Raw genomic sequence first — 23690 nt, forward strand, 5'->3', positions numbered from 1 at the left:
ATAAGTGAAGCAAGGTTTGTGGTAATGTCTTTTATTAGGGCATCCAATAGAGTTAGAAAAAACAGACAAGCTTTCAAGCACACGAATCTTTTTTCAAGCCTCTTCCAGTGCTGTAAGTTGCTGTGAGATGCTCAGATAAAGATAATGGTCACTGTGGTTGCTCCAGATTATACTAACAAATAAAATACTGCTTTAAACAAATGGATTTGATCCCTTTGTCCTTCATATCACTGACTTATACAATGATCCTAGCAACCTGTTTCAAGGATGCTTCTCTAGCCGTGAAGCTCTATCCAGCACGGTCCTGCAAAGCAACCCCTGAAGGTAAAACATGTTTCTTCTTGCATAAGAAGGGGAATAATTGCACCTGTGATTATACGTACTTTATATATGGACTTTGCCTCCTTCTACATATATGCTGTGTTTAGTTCCTGTATATTATAAGGCCCACCAGTCCGTTAGACATGGCTCTGATCAATAATTTAATTTTCCTGCGTCACTCTCTCATCTTTTTAGCTGTACTAAGTTTCTGATGTCTGTACAATATCTGCTCTCATTAATGCAGTAATCTTGTTCCTGCCCTCGGTGTGCTTTGCTTATGTGGACCTGCTATGAAGTGAGTGAAATCAATAAACTATTTGAAAAGGAAGAATAATCTAGAGGAGGAAATAATAATGACTATTTTCTGCTTTTTTATTATTACTTTTTCATAGCAGTTTCATAAGAATCCCTATTGTGTCTTTGTTACAGATTTTGCTTATCAAAAATTAAAACTGTACAGCCAAAATAAGAAAGAACAAGTAGAAACTTTCTCTTGCTGATTTCAAAATAGACAAAATTAAACTAAAATAATTTAGCAGAAGTTTCCTGCTTCTCTTCCACTGTGGTTTAAATGGAGTTCTGACATCCACAAACTTGAGCCAAGTGTTCATGTGCACTCTATGGTCAAACATGGAGGATCTTAAGGAACTTGTAGAAGATGAATACTGCCTATTAGAAGGAGAAAGTAACTCATTAATAATCCATGGCGTATTAATCTACACAAATAAAACAAGTTCACAACCCTCCACAGTGGCTGTAAAAATTGTCCATGCATCACGCAGTACCCCAGTTACTTAAAACAAGAAATCGTCCTTGGGACTTAATCCTTAAAGTCCATAAAGCACTTAAAATGGCATCACCCCAGCTGTGGAGCGCACACTGCCCCACCCTGTGAGCAGTACTGTGCCGACCCCTTGAAACAATCAGGCTAGATAAGGTTTTACCTTGGTTTTCCAAACGGAACGGTTTATTCATCATCAGCGTGGCTCGTCGCACTATGTAAAACATGGTTCATATCCAGTAGAATCTGGGGGCCTCAGCTGAAATTCCAGGAGGGGGTTATAGTAGGCACCTTATTCTCACTGACTGTAAAAGAGTTCCTACTTCTAAGCAAACGGAGTCAGGGCAGCAACCCCTCCGTACACGGGGAGCTGAAGCACAAAGGCGGCAGTTTGGAAACATAGCTGGCACAAGTTAATTCAAGGAGAAGAGAGGAGGAGGTGATCCGGGTGCCTACACACAGGTGTGGAACACCATTAAAGGTGTCGTAGAGTCTGAGCCATCCTTCCAGGACTACCAGGTATGACACAGGACCAACAGGAGACCTGTGCCCTTAGGGAATAGCCACTGGAGGCCAGGCATGATACCTAAGAGCACGTAAATGGCACCCTCTTCTTAGGCACTTCAGTCTTTTCCCAGAGCTCCAAACTGTCAATTGGTTCTGTTTTGAAGCACATCCCCAAAAATGCCATAATTTTTTGTCCACAACTGCATCGACATCTTCAGTTTGTAGTTTAATTTATCAAACTGGACTTCCTTGACAGCTTTTCCTGCTACTGCTGAACAATACAGCACTACAAACTGAAGCAAGTATGCAGTGTGCATGAGTATTGGTAAACACCAGGCCCTCACTGTAAGGCTTCTTTAAGCTGTTCTTGGCTCCCATCATTCAGAAACCACATGAAGATTTCCATCTTTGCTGCCCAGCATGACTTTGTGCTACTGTTACACGCTATGTCTCTACAGGCTGCATCTGTGTCAGTGATGATGCTGGTTTCGCATCAACCACAGTGAACATCTGCAACGTGTTAAGGGATAAACTCAACAACAGAAGTATCACTGTGATCCAGATCATCGCTAAGTGGTGGAAAACCCCTTGGTCTGTCATACCTTATTAGCATAGCAGCCAACTAAATCCATCCGTTTTGCCCGAGGAGTAGGACGCCAGCCCTTCAGGTGGCAGTCAGCAGGGGTGCTTGGCTGAAGTGCTTGGCTCTGACCAAAGGAAGGTACATTAGGGAGGACTCTTTAGGGTTTACTCTGTAAGGCTTGATAGAACAGACCTCGGCTTTACTGAAGCCACTGGCAAAATCACTGTTGATCTCAGTGGGATCAAGTTTTAAGAAATGATGTTTGCAAAATATTTACAGTAAGAAATATCTGGGGTAGAAAGGTGTTATATATAAAATGGAAAGTACTGCCTCTATCTGCCTATAATCAAGTATGTGTCTTCTGCTAACACAGAATCCCTCATAATCTTGTTTCCATTATAGTTGTGTATGTATATGTGTGCATACAGAGTACGCACATATATACACGTAGCGTGTAATTGTGTGTGCATCCATGCATGTGTATTTTCAGTCTGCAACTGTCTATTGATTACAGCTATCACAGCACTATTATTACAGATATATAGCCAACTGTATAACAGGGCCGCAGGTTTAATTGAAATGAACATGGGAAGAATTTCAAATTGCTAATGAAAATTGCCTTTTTACTACCAGCTATATTCCCACGGTCATCACAGATTGGAGACATCACCAGAGCTGTGCTGGTCCTGCTTAATGGCAGAGCAAACCCAATTTAACTCAGTGTCCATTTCCAGAAAACTTCCTCAGACTCATGAAAAAGGGAAGTGAATGACTGACAGATCTTGAGCCCAGATAATGCCCTTAAATTGACAAATTTCACATATTAGTCTTTTTGCAACAAAAGAGAACTGTAAGCCATGAAATTATTTCAGCAAGAAGATATTATATAGCTCCATCCACGGCTGCTTAAGCATCCATGAACTATTCCATTATAAGATCACCAGGTGGCTATTGCCTTTCTCTCCCATTCAGGCTTTACCAATATTCCCACTCCCATCTGTGATAAACTTAATAGGACTATTCAGCAATGGAGAAAACATGTGAGGTGTTCATCATAGCTGAAGGCTTTCTCAGACAATTATTCCTTAGATGTTTGAGTAAATGAAAAGCTATTTCTGTGATTAGAAAGGATAGAATGTGTTGCAGTTTCTGAGGCCATTTTATTGGCATAGCTTTTGGTACCCGTAACAAATATTTATCTTTTCCTGGGAATGCTGTAAGTAGCTGCAGTCACTGAAATCATGCTTTTAATATGTTTCTCTCCACTCTGTTTTCTAAGCACGGGGCTACTTTTCATGGAGTGCTTGTTAGATAAAAAAATCATATGTGTGAGTATGTATCATAGATGTTGTCACATGTCTACTATAGATGGAATATGTCTAATTTATGTGGTGCAAAAATGTATGAAAACGTAAGTTTTCAGAGAACTTAGCACAGTTTATTGCTTGTATTCATCAGGTGTAAGTGTATTCGTAAGTACTTGTAAGTATACTTATATCCCTGAGTAGCAGTGCTCTGAAACAACAGCGGCGAAGGTTCTCAAGTATGTCGGTCTCAGAATAAGGGCTTTTAACCTGTCACTTCACAGCTTTTCATCTGTTTGCATTTTCTATGCTCAAAATAACCAGTAATGATGCTGGAGTTGGACTATCTCAGGTAATCACTCACATTTCAACCCATAACTACTACTTTTTCTCTCTAGTTAATGTGTTTCCCATGAAAGTGCTTTCATTTCTAAGCCAATTTAGCAAAATACTGAAAGTAAGGAATGAAATTTCACAAAGAGGAGCAGGTCGTTTCCTGTGTAACGTTAAAAAAATCAGGTTTTTTGTTTCGCTTATGTCTAAGTACAGGGAAAGAAAACATGGGCTTCTGCTTCCCATCTTATCCAGTCACCTTTATGTCCTTATTCTATATTTTAAGTGGTTATAGAAAGATGACATGTGGTCTTCTGCTTCCCATCTCCTGTAGTTGTCCTTAAAACTTACTCTGTGTTTTAAGTGGTTCCAGAATCTTTTCCTATGAAGTCACTTTCAGTTACAAACTCTTCCTCCATACAGCAGGAAATACCATCTTTCTTCAAAAAAAATATCTCGGGCCCTGGATCCTATATATCTGTTCTAGGCAACAGGAAATAGAGCCAGCTTTGGCAAACTACTTGTCTTTTCAGTGAGCTGTACCTATCTGAATGTGGTGTCACAGCTCCTACAAAACAGAGAGAGCCCCAGCCAGCGGCTCAGCGACTCTTCATACATATTGATTATGATAGACACTTGAAAAAGACAAACTATGCACGTTTACAGCTTTTAAGATGGCAAAGGAAGACACAATCAAGCATGAAAATGTTCAGTTGATTTTATTTCATGTCCTTATTAATTTGCATTTTCCATCACGTAGGGGGTTAGATTATCTCATGAGATCGTCTTGTGAACGATTTAGGGCGGAGGGAAGGTTTGAAGTCATTTCTTGAGGACTTCATGCATTAAAAAGAAAGTGTTGAATGCAAGTGTAATACATTTTCATGCATGAGCTAAGCATGTTACTCTGTCTGATTCAAGCAGTGTAACAGTTCTTGTGACAGGCGGAAGGAAGGAGTTTTGGAGACTGTACTCGCTTGTCTGCAGTCTTGGGGGAATCTGTCTGACATCTCTTCCCTTGCAGAAGGGATGCTGGTTGTGCTGCTGGAGGGAATCCTCGCCAATATACTTGGTAATTAGGCAGTTTGGTCCCTCACGGTTTAGGTGTCTGAATCTTCTAAGCTCCTCCAAGGATGCAGGTTCTCCAAGGGGTCAATCATTGCTTTAACTCAATCCAGGCCCTCTGTAAAAGGGCATGTAAAATGTGCCAATTACAAACGTGCAGTTACAAAATGTAAAAATCCGTGCCCCCTGGAAAAAGACCATACATTTCTCATTCAGCTCTGCTTTATGTTAGTTAAGGACAGTTTTAAATATAAGACAATACAAAGATTTTATATATAAAAAAATTGAAAGAGCCATCAGGACCCATTTAGGGAAAGTGTATTTGGAGTCCGTAGTTTATAAAAAATTTGGGTATTTTTATTGTTGTTGTTTTGATGTAACATTGGGGCTATATATTTCCCCAAATATTGGAAAATATAATGGGAAGGAAACTAGAACCCTTCAATATTTTTGAAGTATTTTATTCAGCAAGAAAACCAAAGTCAAACTTTGTCAGATGGTGTGGGAATGATTTTTCTCATTCCTGGATCTGTTCAGAAAACAACAAGAATCAGTTATTCACCAAGATGTGCTGAGAATCAGTTGGTCTGGTTGCTCTTTTTTCTTCCTTGGTGCGGAAACAGTCTCTTATTATAGTCACTGCTCAGCATACTGACATCCAGCTATCATGTGGAGCCAGAATGGGGTTACTTTTATAAAATTAATAAATACAAGTAGCATCAATATTCAGGCAGTGGAACCTTACTGGTAGAAATATTAATGGAAGCACTTGGATTCTGATTCCACAAGGGAGAGGAAATAATATTTCTTGGTTAGCCTCAGTGCCTATGGCAAACTATTACAGCTCCAAAACCAAGTTTTGAATTGGCATGGTGAACTGCATGTGATAAACTGAGTATAACAAATACAATAACATAAATACTTCTGAAACAGATTTGTTAAAAGAAATCTGAATTTGATTCTCAGTTGTTCGCACGTGGAAGAAGTGGCAGGACCTTCCGAGGTGTTAGACCTTTCTGGACCTACTGGCTAATAAGGTGTCTTTATTCCACCTAGTTTCCAACACACTGGAAATTAAGAGACAGAGACTGGTTACCCCTCTCTAACAGATCACAGGAAGCTACCTTGTCTGCTAGTAAAACGGCTGTTTCCGTGGGCTCTGAGGAACGGGCACTCATCAGCCCGCAGCTTGAAGCAAAATGTTTCTCACTGTCCTTTTTGGAGGGTTCATCCTTACTATAAAACAAGCTGTGTCTATTGCATGTTTTTTGGCCAGAATGCTGTTTATGGACTTTGCAGATGGGAACAGTTGTTGCTGTTAAGATTTTACTCTTTTATTCACATTTACAAGCAGTAAGAAGTGAGATCCTGTTGTCATAATAATCTGAGTAGAGTCCGGACCTCTGTACCTGACCTTAAGTCAATGTGGCCTTTGTACCAACGCACAGATTTGAGTAATGGCTTTTTAACATATTCCCATCATTTTACGTCACTAACTGTAAACAGAACAAGGCAATTCAAGGCACGGTTAGTTTTGTTCAGTTGCTCCAATCTCTTTTTACTTTTTAAAAGAGATGCTTACTTTTGAGTGATGATAGAATTACATTTAGCAATACAGCCTGCATCTGCTAAGTCAGAGTAATCATTGGCTACGTTCCCTTTTGCACGTTTGAGTGCTAACAGGGTAGATTCACTGCAAGGAAAGTGTGGATTAGTCATCCAAGGATCCAAAGATATTTTTCCGCATCCCTATCTGTTAATATATTCTACATTCCCCTTTTCCGTCTGCAGAGCATGATTTCTCAGGACTCAAAAATTCCAGTAGCACAGTATTTGAAAACTGTACAAGCAGGGAAGAAGATGGAACGGTCTGTTGCTAATGCAGGGGGCCAGTAATTAAGATTTATCTCAATATGGAGACTGTAAACAGAGACAAGATCATTGATTAAAAAGGCACTGCATTTGCAGAACACTGAGTCCCCTTTTTGAAAAGACACTCGGATCTTTGTCATAAATTACATGGTTCACAAAAACTACAGTGAAGATTGTGCTCGGCCCGAGCCTTTCCCATCCCCGCTGAGAGCCGTTTGCTTTCTCTCCGTCAGGCCCCAGGGACCTGCCACTGTTTTCCTTGCAGGGGTCTATCCCCAAGCAGAATTGGGTGAGGGACCCCAGCCTAGCCTGTTAACTGATGGGCTTTACCTGTGTACTGATGAGGTCAAAGCAACTCTTCTGGGGGGTGAGAAATACGAGTCAGAATCACAGACTGGAGGGGGCTGGAAGGGCCCTCTGGAGCTCACCCCGTCCCACCCCTGCTGGAGCAGGCACCCCCAGAGCAGGGGCACAGGGCCGCGTCCAGGCGGGGGGTGAATGTCTCCAGGGAAGGGACCCCACAGCCTCTCTGGGCAGCCTGTGCCCCTGCTCTGGCACCCGCACAGGGAAGGGGTTTGTCCTCACGTTCAGGGGGAACTTCCCGTATTCCAGCTTGTGCCCGTGGCCCCTTGGCCTGGCGTTGGGCACCGCTGGAAAGAGCCCGGCCCCATCCTCCTGACACCCGCCCTTCAGACATTTATAAGCATTGATGAGATCCCCCCTCAGCCTTCCCTTCCCCAGGCTGAACAAATCCAGGTCTCTCAGCCTTTCCTCACAAGGGAGATGCTCCAGCCCCGATCCCCTTGGCAGCTCTGCGCTGGCCTTGCTCCAGCAGTTCCCTGCCCTTCTTGAACTGGGGGGCCCAGAACTGGCCGCAGCCCCCCAGATGTGGCCTCACTGGGGCAGAGCAGAGGGGGAGGAGAACCTCCCTCGCCCTGCTGCCCACACGCCTTTTCATGCACCCCAGGACACCGCTGGCCCCCTTGGCCCCAAGGGCCTGGTGCTGGCTCAGGGTCACCTCGCTGCCCCCCAGCACCCCCAGGGCCTCTCAGCAGAGCCGCTCTCCAGCAGGTCCCCCCCAGCCTGTGCTGGTGCGGGGGGCTGTTCCTCCCCAGGGGCAGGACCCTGCACTGGCTCTGGTTGAATTCCCTGAGGTTCCCCTGGGCCCAGCTCTCGCTGGGTGCCAGCACGGCCTGCTGGTGCATCAGCCGCTCCTCCCAGCTTGGTGTGATCAGTGACCTTGCTGAGGTTACGCTCTGTCCCTTTGTCCAGGTCACTGATGAACATGTAGAACAGGACTGGGCCCAGCACAGACCCCTGGGGAATGCCACTGGTGACAGGCCTCCAACCAGACTCTGCCCCGTTGATCACGACCCTCTGAGCTCGTTGTTCAGCCAGTTCTCAATCCACCCCACTGTCCTCTCATCTAACCCACATGAATCTTTTCCTTAAGTCCCTGTTTCCACATTTCCTTCATTTACCTTCTTTAAGACTCCTGGAGACCCACAGGCATCATGTTGATCAAGCTCTTCAAGCAGACGTTGTGCATGCTAGGGACAGAACAATGCCAACATCCACCTTTGGGTCTTTCCATGGGTGATATTTTATCTGTTTGACTTCTGCATTATTTGTTCTTCAGGGCAGGTGTTGCCCTTAATTTTTGTGCCATGTACGTTGTTGGCCATTTAACAAAGATTTAATAAAGAGAAGATGCTTCACAGTGGTGTTGTGTGTCGACAAGAATTAACATCCAGAAAAACCTTTGAGATCCCTTGTTCTACTATCCTCATCAGAAACAGACTGCAGAAATGGCAACTTTTATTGAATAAGTGTGTTTCTAATGTAGATTTCTAATGGCCTCATTTTTCACTGCTGTTAATTTGTTCATTAGTTTGTATTTTCCTTGGCACTGTGGGCCTTAAAGTCATGGAGTAGCCTGGATTCCATCTGGATCCATGTTTGAATACTGAGGAGTGCTATTAAGTAAGCAGATTGCCCCCCTTTGGTTTTACAGCTTAATGGCATTACCCCATTTCTTTTGCAATGTGATATTACTCATTAAATGAAAAGTCCTCATCTTATAAACTGATGAATGAAGCAGAGCAGGATTTACATGTGGTGGGCCAATAACGTTGGAATTGAGTGAAAGAAAAGACAAACCAAGATCTGAGCAACAAATCTGCCCTTCCCCACTGCCTGCCATGGAGTGAATCTGCCTCAGGGAGGTTCTCAGTCATGATGCAAACTCTTTGGTCGGTAGAAACGCTTCTGTTCTTCTGAAGCGTGCGCTAAGGATTTAAAAACAGACTGTCAGCTTCTTTCCCTTCTCGTATATACTGTCTGTGAATGGAGCGTCAGAAAATCCAGTTGGCAGAAAGCACAATGTATAATTTACTTTTAATCATAGGATTATGTAGATGGAGTCTGCTGCCTAACAATGTTGTTTTGTTAATCAGCTGTAATCTTAGTAGTATTAATAACTCAAATCTACAACTGTCGTGTTACAAGACTCACAAATCAGCGTAACAATTGTCTGCAGCGCAGTACGGCTCTGTGCATCGTTCTAACGAGGATGCCCTGGAAACTCGTGATGCATAACTTAGTGCTCATCAGCAGACTGTGTATGGTGTTTGCAGCTGGCGTGTGTGGAGTTCACTTAATATCTCCCAAATGTCCATCTTCTTCTCTTGTAAATGTGTTGCCAAGGTGTCACTGTTCATCAAGGGTGATGGGTTGAGCCATAGTTGGAAGCACAGTACAGCTCCTGGAGCTCTCCTGGGTAGGCACTGTCAGCATGCAAGGGCTTGCTGCCTCTGTCCTTGTTCCATAAGACAAATACTGCTTTTATTTTAAGGCAGTCAGTGCCCAACTGCCTCTTTTCCACAAAACTTTTTCAAGAAAATTCCCTTATAAATGAAAACTACTTTTCTGTGTCACTCCTTCAGGTCTACAGCATAGGCTTGCTACTCATGAGGTAGTGTGTTTGTGAGAGGGAGAAATTTTAATGCTAAGCTATGATTAACATCGTTCTGTGAGATTCCACTTACAAAATTTTCAGCCTATAAACAGGACCATTCTCATGACCTCAGGCTCCCATGGATTTCTCTTGATAACACCATCTAATCGGATTTAGAGTTTAATTAAACAGCTGTCACTTTGCTTCCTCATTCTGCCACAATTTAATGTTGAATTAGTTCCTAAATTAGTCATGGCTGAATGCTTGCCTTCTTAAAATTGAGAGGTTGGATGAACATGAGGTTTGCTCTTCAGCTAAATTCAAGCAACTAAGGCTTGTGTTCTGTATTTGTGCTCTTTGCACAGAGCTGCCACTGACACTGGTGGAAGTTTCCTGACTGAAACAGGGATGGAATAAAATGTGAGATTCCTGCAGAGTCAACCATAGTGTTACCTAACTTCAAATGACCAAACGTGAGCACATGCTTCTTCTCAGCTCTGGCTAGAATACATCAGCTTTATGGTTGTTATTTTCCCTTTCTAAAAAAAGTACTGGTTTTTCTGAATACCAGTTCTGCACAGTTTTCTGTGAAATAGCATAGTGAGTGCAGCTGTGGAAGAAAATGTTTAGACCAACACTACTTCTGGTGGACTTCATTCAAGTTAACCCGGACATAACCAACCCTGGAGTATGAACAAAAGTTTATGGTGCTCTGAATCGTAACATCGGCTTCAGGCAGGAAAGCCTGGAGGCTTCCCATGGAGTGGTGGTACTTCCATCAAGTTCTGTATAATGGTCTCACTGCGATATAATGTATTGTCTGACTCCAATCTCACCCTTTCTCTTTGAAATGCCCATTAATTCTTTTCCTGATCTATTCGAGCGTACTATCAAGATTTGTAACCGTGGTAGCTTGACACAGGCACACACAGAGGAGTTCCAAACCACCAGGCTGATATAACTCACCAGTTCTAGCCTTTTTGATTAAATCTTCTCTTTTTTTCAAATCAAGAATGCAGGGAAGTGAATGGGAGGACCCCTTTGTCCTAACTAGATGCCCCTGAGTCACAGCTTATCAAGTGCTTTACCATAAAGAGGTGTGAAAGCTGCCCAGCCCTCTTACTTTCTTTGTTTCTCTGGGGAAGGAGGATGAACAGTAGAAGCTGCTCATGCTGTGAAGTTTTCATACCACACTTGCTGCACACACATGCCAGCAGGGAAGCTTTTCTTTATCTGTAGTAGGTATCAGGTTGTGACCTTAGGGCTTCATTTCTGAAGTCGCTGAAGCGTGCTGAAGCTTTGTGCAGAGGATGTACAAGTCTGTGTCCTTGGTGCAGAGCCTGATGGTTTAGGTCCTTTGCAAAAGAATGGGGTTTTGAGCCAGCAACTGTAGTGCTGGTTGGGGCTAGGCTGGTACACGAGGTGTTGTCTGGGCTGCAAAGAGTAGAGAGGTTTTGTCAGTGGAGAATGAAAACGCTATGTTGAGTAAAGGCACTCTGTTCTATTTATGAGAGCTAGCTTGAAGTTAAAACTTATCAATAATTATTTAAATTAATTTCTTACACACACAATTCGATGGTTAGCTTTTGAGTATCTCCTTTGATTGCAGCCTTATGTCTGACCACTGGAGTCTTCCTCTAACCATTGGAGGAACAAGAAAAAAACATTCCTTAATGCTACTGTCTGTTAATTATGTTTAAATAGTACTGATTTTCTTCATATGCTGTATTCATCAAAGGGATGCCCCGGTAACAGGGCAGAACCATCCTAATCGGGAGTTTGAATGTAGTTTTTCATACGGGAAACCCAGCTCTGTCTCTGCAGTATCAGTCAGATGTTGTTGGGATTTGGTCATTGCGCTGCAATGACAGTTTGAGGCTTCCCAAGACGTTCAGAGCTCAAATCTCCCTTCTGTGCCAATGAGAATTATATGTGTAGCTCTCCATTTCAACTTTGGAAATGACAACCCTTGATTTTTTAGAGTTTGTAATACATTTACAGAAACTTCTTTCCAACCTGGATATTGATGCTTACTTATAACTCATTCTCTCTCTGTTTTTTCAATTTACTTTACGCTGCTTTCCCCATGTTTTTAATTTATTGGGAACAAGTCTAAACGTTGCTATCAGATGCTTTCAGTCTTTTGCCACACAATATAAATTTGATTTTCAAACTGTAGTTGCTGCCTGCACAGAAAGTAGATTAGTTCTTGGGGGATTTTAAAAATTAAAGAATGTGGAAATGGCCAAGATATTGTGATTTTGAAAAGCGCCTACATTTTAAATGAGTTCTTAGTCTCTCTAAAGGTTTCTTAGTAATCTTGTTTGTGTACTCCCAAATTAGCTTGCAAACAGGATAATAGTATATTGTGTTTAGAAATGAAACATTAAAATCACCGCCTATACCAGCTATCATATTTCCTGTTCTAATGTGAGAACAATCGTTTTCTTAATATCGCTTGACATATCCTTAAAGATTCAGCTACTGTTTCTGCTTATCAGTGGATAATCAAGGGTATTACAGGAGGTGGCAGAATGCAGGGGAACCAGGTTCAGGTGCTGAATCGGAGCCCCTTGACTGTGGTGCACGTCCAACTGCTCAGTATTGCAGAGCAGACAGACAGAGTTCTATTTAAGTGCCTTTTATTTTTATGAGTTTCAGTTCAGCTTTTGAGGAGTCCTGGAACATGGATCCTTTCATACATTATTTAGAGTTTTCTGCCTAACAGCTTGTGTATGGGTGCAGGCGATGGGTCAATTCTCTGTTACATTAAAGCCTTTGGCTTTAGTGCAGCAATATAAAGGAAACACAGAGGAGGCAGAAGTTGTGCCGTAAGATACTCCATATACAGGGATATAGGACACACATTTTTCTCTCTTCATTCTAAACAAAGGGACAATAGAATCAAGACTTCATTCTTTGGTCTTTTTTGTTGTTGTTATTATTGCAGTTGAATAGCATAGGGCACTTACAGACTGAGCGGGGAAAGTGGCAGATTTTAAAATTGCTTTTAACATAGTGTGTAATACATTAATTGCTTATACTTCAGTATTTCTTAATCTATGTAATACCAATGAGTTATGACTGCTTTTGGTGGAGATGAAATATGAAGGCTTCCGTCTCTGCTCAGAGCTGTAGCTAGGTGGCTGCCATTTGCTTCCCAGAGCTGAGGATCTCTAATGATTGCAAGGGTGCTCGCTGGGAGGCATTAGATAATATCTACAATATGTTTCCTTCTCCTTTGTGCACATCATGCATTTGAAATTCCTCAAGTTCATATTGGGCTACAGAGAAGGGATGTAAAATTTCGGTCGCCCTTTATCACGACCAATGACGCCTTTTACAATTTTTGGGGCAGATGCATCTCTGAAGTAATTAATCAAAATAAACTAATTCAGATGCACACTACTTCTTTTAAGAAAACCATTAGCAAAGGGCAGAAGATTGAGGTTTCTAATTGGTGCTAATGTGCCAGTAGCCAAATTTTCTGTCTTCTCTCCAGAAAGGTCTTGGAAAATTTCAAAAGGTTTTTAACCTTTGTAGTAATGGCTTTATATGAAAGCCACTTAGAATTCAGATACACCAGTAATGACCTGTTGGAAAGAGAGAAACAGAAGTGACAGATTATTACTTAACAATTGGTATGTCAGTTCTGCACTATATAGTGCAGGAAGCAGGAGCATCAGTCACGTTTGCCTGTCAGGCTTTTCCATTTTAAAGGTATAGATCATTTTCTTTTGTCCGGTGAGGAGGGATCATATTATTTGAAATGGCTGAAGCAGAACAGGGTTATTTAGGGTACAAGATACATAGGTTATTGTGTTATCGTTCCATTTTGAAAAATTGGAGAATTCTAAGATACAGGGGTGGAGGGAACCACAGGAGGTCATCTAGCTCCCTTTCCTCTTCTACCTGACTCAAAGAACCTGTTATTTCTGAATTATGTATAACCTGTTCTTCAAATATCTCTTAGGCTAGATTGTGCATTTTCTTCTGCCCCGGACAACCTATTCCTTCAGTTCTCTCTCTTTATTTTGGTAATGAAGATTGCGTTAACGTCAAACAAATCTTCCTCATTGCAGATTAAGCCCATTACTTCAGGCCCTGTCTATGAACATGGAAAATAGTTAATTCTTCCTCATATTTGGAAGACTTTTATGTACATGGAGACAGCAATCATCTTTCCCCATAATGTTTTCTAGGCTAAACAATCCCAGTTCTTTCAGTTATTCCTCACAGATCTTATTTTTTAGGTTTTTTTTATTTATTATTCTTCTTGGTTTTTATTTCTTTTCACTTGAGAAAGTTTTTTCTTGCAGTACAGTTCTCAAAATTGGACATAGTCCTTTAGCTGAGGCCTTGCTAGTGCTGAGCAGGGTAGGAATACCTCACATTTTATGGGTGATACTCGTCTTCATACAACTTACTGCAGGCGGGTCCTTTGGTTGGTTCAGTTTTGTTTTTACCCACAGCCAAATGCAGTTACCTGTGGTCTGCTATAGCCCCCAAATGCTTTACTGAGAGCAGCTTTTCCTGTGGAATCTTTTCTGTCCTGTATTTATAGGATTAGTTGTTCATACAGAAAAGTAGCAACTTGCATTTAACCTTATTGCATCCCAATTTTTTTAAAACCCGTTTCCAATACTGGATTTTAATCCTGTCCTCTGGCGTTCTTGTGAGGCTGCGGTGTAGGCTCAGAGCTCAGCTGCAGCCGTGGCTAGTGGTGCAGCAAACATGATTTAGAATGATATTACTGGCAGTCTTGCCATCACCCAGGCTAATGCCAGAGCTGGTCTTTAACTGGTGATGTGCAGGGCTGGAGAATCAGCTCGGGAACCTCATGCAGGGCAGAGTGCCTTGTGGTCTTGTCTGCTGGGCTGCCCACTCACCTCCTCCCCCGTTTTTCTTCATATTTGATTTCATGTTGAGGCCACTTACTCAACGCTGCAGGCGTGAGCGAAGCTGAGCTGGAGGAAGTTCTAGTGACTCCCAGGCAGTTTGCTCCAAGTTAAACCTGGCTGATACATTTACTCTGCTGCTTGTGACCCAAAAGTTTCACCTCGTTGCATAATCAGGTCTTTGTTGTGATCTTCTTGGCAGTGGTGCAGGGCTTGTTTCTTTTGTGTGTATATGATTTTCTGATTTGTCTTCAACTTCATAAATTACCATTAAATGCAAATATGGGTAAATCCCCAAGCCGCAGACTATATTTTATATCTGAAACTCGTTTCTATTTATGGGATTTCTCTTCTTCTGAACCTGTCCCTTTAAATTAAATTTCTCTATCAGTAATACATATCAGTTGCTAAGAAAAAAACTGGGCCTGAGTAGAATAATTTCAAAGCAGAGCTGAGATAGCCTGAAAAAATGTCCTGTCATTTCCACAAACTCTCTTCCTGCTCCTTTGCCCTGGAGTCCTTAGTTCACGGTGTTTAACACAAAAAAATAATGCTTTAAGGGATTCAGGCAAAAGATTAATTTCAAAGGACGTAGATCACTCGCAGTAGCCAAATATACAGCAGAAAATGTTACCCCTGCTTTTTGTTGAACCTATGTGAGTTGTTCAGTGCTTGTTGCTTTCAAAGTCTGCAGGCAGAAGAGTAGCTGGGTGTGTTACCAAGTTTTTTTCACAAATGTTGAGATCTGCTCCTTTGCACCTGTCTCTGGACCTATCAAAATACCAGTAGGTGCAAATAAATACTTTTGGAACAAAATTTTCAAGTTCGGATGACAGAAGTTGAGCTCCAAAAGCCAAGCATTTCACTCTTGCTCAGAAATGCCAGGGACCCAGCAGAATTTGGGGGGGGGAGGGGGGCAGCTGGGGGTAGTCTTTACCTTAGAATATCCTGAGAATGGCCTTAGATTTTCCAATAATGTTATTAATAAATCTGGCTCTGATTTACTATGTTTGGTAGCTTTGTTTTCATATATGGCACAGGAATTATTTAGGTTCTTCTTTTTCTAGAACAGCCAACATTCCTTTTTTTAAACTTTTTTTTTTTTTTTAGTTTGATGGGATTTCTTACGAGAGCTGTAGGAGAACCTGAGAAATAACAAGTTGCAAGATGAAAAGAAAATCTGACCTAGATTTCAAACTCAGTAAACTTGAACTGAAAAGAGTATCAATAATATCAGTGCCCCATCTTGCTGCTGTTGACATCAGTGGCTGCAGGCCTCATGGCTTTGGTGCTGAGGATTTTGCTGAATATTGTGTTCGCTTTATAGAATTGGAAGTTGAAAAGTTGGGGAAAACACTGAAGATCTTCCTGCATGGGAACCGTGGGAATATGGTGATGCTGAAACAGTTCAGGAGTTAGAAGAGTTAGCTTAGTTGATGGCGTATTGAAAGGCTTTGATGTGCCATGACTCAAGTTCACACTTCAGATTTCCTTGTTATTGTCCCCGCAGTTAATAGCATCTCTAACTCTTTCTGTATTCCTTACATTGCTTCATTGGCCATATTGAAGGAAATAATCTTGAAACAGTTCCAGATAAAAAGTTAAAAAGATAAAGATAAAAAGATAAAAAGAAGCCCCATCTTTGCAAGAGGCTTGGATTCAAAGAGCAATATTTTTTCTTTTGAGGCTCTTGTATCCTGTCCCGAAGATGGCCAGTCAAATCCAGTTTAGTAAGAACTCATGTTTTGGAAGGTAAATATTAGGAATGATCAGGGGCTGGAGCATCTCCCTTTTGAGGAAAGGCTGGGAGACCTGGGTCTGTTCAGCCTGGAGAAGAGAAGGCTGAGGGGGGATCTCATCAATGCTTATAAGTGTCTAAAGGGTGGGTGTCAAGAGGATGACTCTGGACTCTTCAGCGGTGCCCAACGCCAGGCCAAGGGGCCACGGGCACAAGCTGGAACACGGGAAGTTCCCCCTGAACATGAGGACAAACCCCTTCCCTGTGTGGGTGCCAGAGCAGGGGCACAGGCTGCCCAGAGAGGCTGTGGGGTCCCTTCCCTGGAGACATTCACCCCCCGCCTGGACGCGGCCCTGTGCCCCTGCTCTGGGGGTGCCTGCTCCAGCAGGGCGTGGGACGGGATGGGCTCCAGAGGGCCCTTCCAACCCCTGCCACCTGTGATTCTGTAAAAGCCACACACTTAAAAAGTAGAAGCGACATGTGATGTGCGCCTGCCAGCGCTGAGTTTAGCTGCAGTCATTTTGCTCACTCTTTAACAGTGTGCAATGCAGCGGACTGTTTATTTAGCAGGTAAAATATAAATGAGGTTTTACTACGTTTTATCAAGTTGCACCTATTTGAAGATGAGATTAGATCATTAACCACTGAGAAGTAATGCATCTTTCTTGAGTAGAAGTCAAGTTGAAGTGCTGATGCTTGCCTTTTGGAAAACTCTGCAGCTGTCTCTGAACAGCACTGTGCTTTGTTTTGTGTACAGGACATGGAAATTCTGAACACCGCAATTCTCACGGGAAAAACAGTGGCAGTGCCCATCAAAGTAGTCTCCATTGAGGAGAACAGTGCTGTGACAGACATCTCTGAATCAGTTGAGTGCAAATCCTCCGACGAAGACGTCATTAAAGTAAGTTCATACCATGTATTGGCTTCCGGAATGTCCTGTCTTTTTAAACACAAAAGGGTAATAGCCTGGGAACAACCACTACATCAACTCCTGCAGATTAATTGCACTACTGTTTGAGAACTATAAGGAGAGGGACTGTTAAGAAAAGAGAATGTTAGGTGCAACAGTACAGCCATCACACTGAGTTTCAGTAGAATTTCAGTGTTTCATTTTTATTTGTGTCCTAATTTTAAAATGTCATGGCAACGTCACCTCAAGTCCTCCGTGCACTGAGTTAATTCACTGCAAAAACAGCTCTGCTGTTAGTACTGCCTCTCCAGATGTTTCTTATCACCTTTCCAGCTGTGATTATCACCTCCACAGCTGCATCAGTGGAATGGATTGGATAAGCATCCCCCAGCAACTGCAATGCAAAGTCATTGTGGTTGACTTCACATTCTGCTGAGAGCTGTTTTGAATTAACAACTTGATTCTGCACAGAAGTGGCTAGAAAGCATTCACATGACTGGTCCATCAGTTTAGCACTAGCAGCTTAATGTCGCACAGTAACAAACACCAGTGGGGTAGTATTGTCTTAAGGCAACACAGCTATTTCTGCTGTGAATATGAAGTCAAAGCCCTGAAGGAAATTCACGGTTCTGCAGGGAGTCAGTACAAAGGCAATGCTCTGCAGGAATCCCATTGCACTTGCCGCACAGGAGGTTCATGGTGCATAGTCTTTAAGCAAGGGTGATTTTACCCTTGGTCTATAAGCTCTTTTGAACTGGGATTCTGTTATATCACGGGATTTTGCAGCATACAGCACAGCGGGCTCGCTGGTGAAACTCTTTAGGTGTTTTTAATACGCCATCAGCCCTCTTGGATATATAGTATACAAGTAACAATGCTGCAGCATTATGTATTACAGTCACTTCAGTTTGTAGGTTCATGGAAAGCAATAAAAATCCTGTGAACTTGCAGGATCCAACAGTTTGCTGCACTATTGTAAAATTTATGTAGAAGCATTTATTATACCAGTAACCAAGTAGGTGGGAAGAACAGTCATACTTTGAACTAATGAAGCCATTATAGAAGACTTTTACAGAAAGCTTTCTGCTTTCAGTGGATCCTTCAGAGCCAAACAAATCTCTCCAGTTTGCTGACGTGCTCCCATATATCAGATGCTTTACAGAGTTTTTAATCTCAAAGAATTCCTGTTAACCTTTTCCCTATGGTAGCCACCTAACTACAAATCAAAGTAATAGTTGGAATGTAGTTTAGGGACCATCCTGATTGTAACCTTGTTGGAAACCACAAACCTGAGTAAGAAAAAATCAAGACAGCATACACAAATTTAAAAAAATAAATTCAGAAAAGGACTACTGTCACCATCCAGATTAGCCATCTTGCTTGAACAACTTACAAAATCTCACCAAATAATTCCAGCCCCAGGGAGATTTCTTCTTTCCAACAGTGAAAATGTCCAGGTTCTTCCATTCAGAGGAAGACTCAGGTCAGGGCAAAAAAATGTATGTGGGCATTTGTCATACATCACCAGGTGATGCATAGGAAATGACAGCACAGTGAGCTCCCAAATAAAAATCCCTCTGCAAAATTTACTTCTGGGTTTTATAGGTTTGGAGCGTATGGATCAAGAAGAAACAAAATTCCAAATCTTACAAAAAAAGAGTGTTCTTGCAGTAATTGCAGTACAGCCTCGACTATTGCAGTTCTCCAACAATTTCTGTGGAATGAATGTTTTCTCGAAGCACTGTGTCCTTTGATTAGCACTTGGGACCCTGCTGTGCTCTTCTCTTATTTTCTACAGAAATAATTTATTTCCACTAAAAGGGTTTCTTAAAATGGAGCCTGTTTGCACTCTCAGAACATTTTTAAGTGGCTTCTGGAAGCCTCCCTATCTAGCCACTCTGAAGTTGAAGTGAAATAAATAACTGGAGGCTAACACACAGTCTTTATTGGAATTGAGTAGAGAAATTTTTCAGGTGTAATTTCTTTCTCTTCAGAAATGTTTTGAAATTGCTCAGATGAATAGAGAAACCATCTTCTGTGTATTTAGAAATATATGCAGATTCTCTAGAGGAAAGCATCTGTGACATGAGCACTAACTGCTATGAAACAGACAGCTAGTTATAAAATAGAGTTCAATTAAATGCTTTCAACAAAAAGGTTTTATCATCTCATCATAAAGGAAAAAGGGCTTGTTTTTTTTCATCTAGAATGTTCTGGTTTCCAGGAATTTTCTTTACATGGGGAAATGAAGTTTGGGGTTCAAGTCAAATTGACATGTTCCTACTGGTTCTGATTTAAAAAGCGCTCAGAAAGCTTCAAATTGAGCACAAAGGCCTTTAATCCTTAATTAATTTTGAAATTTCCCATCAAGCTTTTATGTTAAATTCTCTGGACGTATCATTATCCTCTGTAAAATACTGCTTTAGATATCTTGTTAGGAGCAACCTTTCTGGTTTTTGTTTGTTTTTTTTTTTTTAAATAAGTCTAGTCATCGTAAATTATCAGTTGGGAAGAGATCATGGTATCTCCAACAAAGAATGTGTGCATGTGTTTACAGTTCATGTCCCTGAGCATCCTTGTCATAGCAGAACCAAAACATATTTACAGATATGGAAGCCTGTAGGTTAATTTAAGCCACAAACTAAGAAAAAAAAGATGTTATTGAGGAGAGCCATTTAATACTTAGACATATTATCATCTAGAGGTTCACACAGATATTTCTGTTTGATTTCAGTTGTGTGGAATCTCTGATAACTTTGGATTCAGGCAAATATACCGAGTTAGGCTGGAAGTTGAAGACGAATGGTGCCCATTAGCACTTGGCTTGTAATATTTAGTCAGCAAATAAGTAAGTGTCCATTTGTATGGTTCATGTAAAGAGCCTAAAGGTAATGTTTCTCCCAGCGATTTGTATGGCCATCAGATAAAAGCTTATTTATACCAATTTTTACAGTGCCTTCAGTTTGGCTGCAGTTACATTACTCTCAGTAACAGAGCCCACTGGAAATCTAAACCTAAGATATATCTGCAAGTAACAGGTAATAGTTTCCCCAGTGATACGCACGGTCCGGAGGCAGCTCAGTGCACAGTTTGTGTCCTGTCTTAATCTGCTGACAGATCTGCTGACTCCTTTTACTTTTTTTATTGTCTCATAGTTTCAAGTCCTTACTTCCAAATTTACAGTTGATTTCATGAACTTGAAAAGTCTTTGAATGCTCTAGACCTTCACACAGCGGTCCAACCTTTTAAAAGTGGACAGAAAATTTATTATGGCACTAAAAATCAAGCAACAGCCAAATTTTACTTTGCTAAGCTGGAATTTACCAATAGGATCCATATATCTGGATCCATTAATAGTAATTGCAGTTGCATGCGTAGGCTCCTTTTCGTCTCCTGGAAATTCAAGTGGAACGCGGCTGCTTTTGCGGGTGCTTTTGTGCAGTTTGCTAAAGAGCATATACTGCTCCGGGTTCCCAGGTCACCTGGCTGCAAGAACAGATGTGGTTTCATGCTGGGAAGAGCAGCAGTTTCGGGAGACTTGCAATACCTTGTGACATTTCCAGATTGAAAACTCTTGATAATGCTTACAAACTTGAGGATGTTTTTCTTTCATTAAAATAACCTGAGTTCAAAAATCTTCAGTGATACATGTATTTCAGAAGCTACTGTAAACATTTTGGGTTTGTATTTCATCATTCTTGGACTAGGTTTTATCCCGTTGCTACATGATGGGATGCTGTATCCATGGTATTCTTGTTTTATTGCTGTTATTTGTAATCGGTAAATTAAAAGCTGGATAATAGTCTCACTGCATTAGCCTGGAATCATATTCTAAAGACCTTATTTACTAATTTCTTTTCATTTTTAAAAGGCATTAATAGTTTTGAGATGTATTCAGATCAAAACATGGATCCAGATAATCTCAGTCCACACATGCAGCTGCTGTGGTCGCCACTGGGGACAGAAACAGGGACCTTCCCTCAGTAGCTGTTAATAAACAGTGGGTTTCATTGGGGCTGATGAGCAGGGGGAGACATTAACCGCAGGTAAAGCCCACTGCAAGAATGTTAGGAATTTCTGTTAGGAGCTCAAACCCAGAGCAGAGCGTCACAGTTGTCCCTCTCTTATCACAGTAACTTGAAACAAAATCCCAGATCAAAGCAACACTGAACTGTTGGGGGCCGAAAGTCTGGCTGCGGGGGCTTATGGTTGAACTCTAGCTTAATAGCTGGAAAAGACTGGAACTGCTGCTGGTATCAACATTTTCAAAGCAGTAGTGACGAGACTTACAGACACCTGTCAAGGTTACAGATCTTGTTTAAAGGCCCAATCCAGGAATCATTTACACACGAGTGACTTTACTGTGAATGCTGCTGGCGTCAGGGGACAGACTCATATGAACTAGTCATTTAGGATTCATAAATGTTTCAGAGATTTTGCCATGTGTGGTGGAAACAGTTTACAAAATGAAATTAATTCTCACTAAATAGATGTAAACTCATGTTGAAACGTCTGCTGTTCACTTGTGAATCTCTTCAGATTAAAGGCCAGCCTGGATGCTGTGTAAGACGAGATGTAGGAGAGTCTCAGTTTGCCAGTGAGGAAGCTGACAGATGGACATTTCATAAGAGACAAATAAATAGTTGTGTACTAATTGTAGGAATTTATTTTTAAAATTGTATATCTGGAACCGTATCACAAGACCCTATTTACTAAGAAAAAGTCATCAGCACCTCATTATTTAGATGATACTTTGCTATTGCCTTAATATACCCAAGAGGCTTTAGCCTCTTCAGTTGCTATTTACCTACAAAGAAATTTCACAGTTCTTCCTTACTTTCAGGATTTGCAAAACTTAAAATGTGTTTTAAAACTAGACACACTGTTTTCCTTTTGACAGGCAGAGGAACCACTAGTGAGCAGCTTCCATAGGTATTTTTGTTAAAAGTTGAGTTATGCATTTTCCTGCCAGTAGGTTGAACGCAGTTCCAAGCTGAGCGGCTGAGCTACGGGCAACTATTAAAGAATCGAACTCTTAAGCCTCAGTCCTGCACTCATTAAAGCACTGCACTCATTAAAGCCATCAGGAAAGCTCACCCTGAAATTTTAATGATATGGGGACAGTCCCTCAGGCTCCTTAATGCTTTATCACAGTACCATGGCTATTCCAGAGGAAAAAAAGGCTTAATAAATATAAGCTTATGTGTCTATGGATGTATTTTCATCATATTGTTTAGGCACCAAATAGAAAGATGCTTGCTCTGACTCATATCAGTGGCTATATATTGGGCAACACGACCGCTTGCTCTCTGAGCATGGGAGCTGGATGCCAGACTATGTAATTCAAAAGCAAGTTTCTGCCAGTAAAGAAAATCATCTTGCCCTTTATTTATATTAGCCCTACCTAGAAAAGCATGGTTATCCCTGCGTAGGCAAGGCTGGTACTCTGTTAGTGAGAGCAGAGGTCCCCACACTGTACACATGTTGACCTGAACGGGGATCAGCTTCTCCCACAGCTGACAGACTGGCTGGGGATAACGTCCTGCTGCAGCACCAGCTTCTGCTGCCTGATCTACTTACCGTAAGGGCTCAGCTGGTCCTCGGATCCATTGAAACTTTCCAGACATGCACCCAAGAGAGAGCAAAACAGGCACCCGGGGAATGGTGAGACAGGGACAGGTGATGACAGAAACATTGGTGTGATGGAAGGGTGTGAAGTGTTACATTAAATAAAGTGCTAGTGCCAAAGTGGATTGGTCTGTCAAAACCTGGATGAAGGTAAATGGGAGTCAGGGTGTGACTGGCCTTACCTGGTGCATTGCAGTGCCAAAGGATGTGGAAAAGCTTGAGATTAAGGAAGGACCTAAATATCTGGTGTATTGCTCTCCAAAGGGCTAATTCAAGAACTGGTCCTTTTCCCATTGAAATTAGCGTTACACGATGGATGAGCATTACAGAACTGATCTTGTAGAGCATCAGTGCTTCTGGTCCTAAACATAGCTTGGTGATAACTGCACTTGGTTCAGTGAAATGTTATTACAGATACTGCCAAAATACAAAAGTGGGGAATCTCTTTCCTCTGTCAGAGGAAAGCAAAGTCTGCTCAAAACAAAGCTCCCCATGGCATCTAAGGTTTCTTCCCTGTGCTTTCTTACCAGCAGTGTCTGGAGGCAGATAATGATGTGGTGGGTTTTGATGAAGTGTGATGCAGATGGTGATTTCAAGGGGAAGCAGAATTTCGGAAGATTTCATCCCATTAGAAACCCTGGCACGTCACGGGCACGTTACATTTTCCCTCATACCTTTCAACTCCTGCTGCATATGGCAGGGTAAGCGTCCAAACTTGCATTGCATTTCTGCACCTCAGCATACACATATATTCTTCGTATGGGGCTTTATTGCACAGCCTTCGAGAGTCAGAG

The 23690-nt window shown here is 41.7% G+C and overlaps 1 protein-coding gene across 1 annotated transcript in view; it reads left to right on the forward strand.

Annotated features, from left to right (window-relative positions):
- TMEM132C (transmembrane protein 132C) overlaps window positions 1-23690 on the forward strand; it is a 227589-nt gene that overhangs the window by 180274 nt on the left and 23625 nt on the right. The window contains exon 5 of the mRNA XM_064466398.1: window positions 17116-17259. Within this exon, the coding sequence (XP_064322468.1) occupies window positions 17116-17259 (144 nt within the window). The remainder of the gene's footprint in view (window positions 1-17115; window positions 17260-23690) is intronic.

The sequence above is a fragment of the Phalacrocorax carbo genome, chromosome 15 (genome assembly GCF_963921805.1).
Source record: "Phalacrocorax carbo chromosome 15, bPhaCar2.1, whole genome shotgun sequence".
NCBI lineage: Eukaryota > Metazoa > Chordata > Aves > Suliformes > Phalacrocoracidae > Phalacrocorax > Phalacrocorax carbo.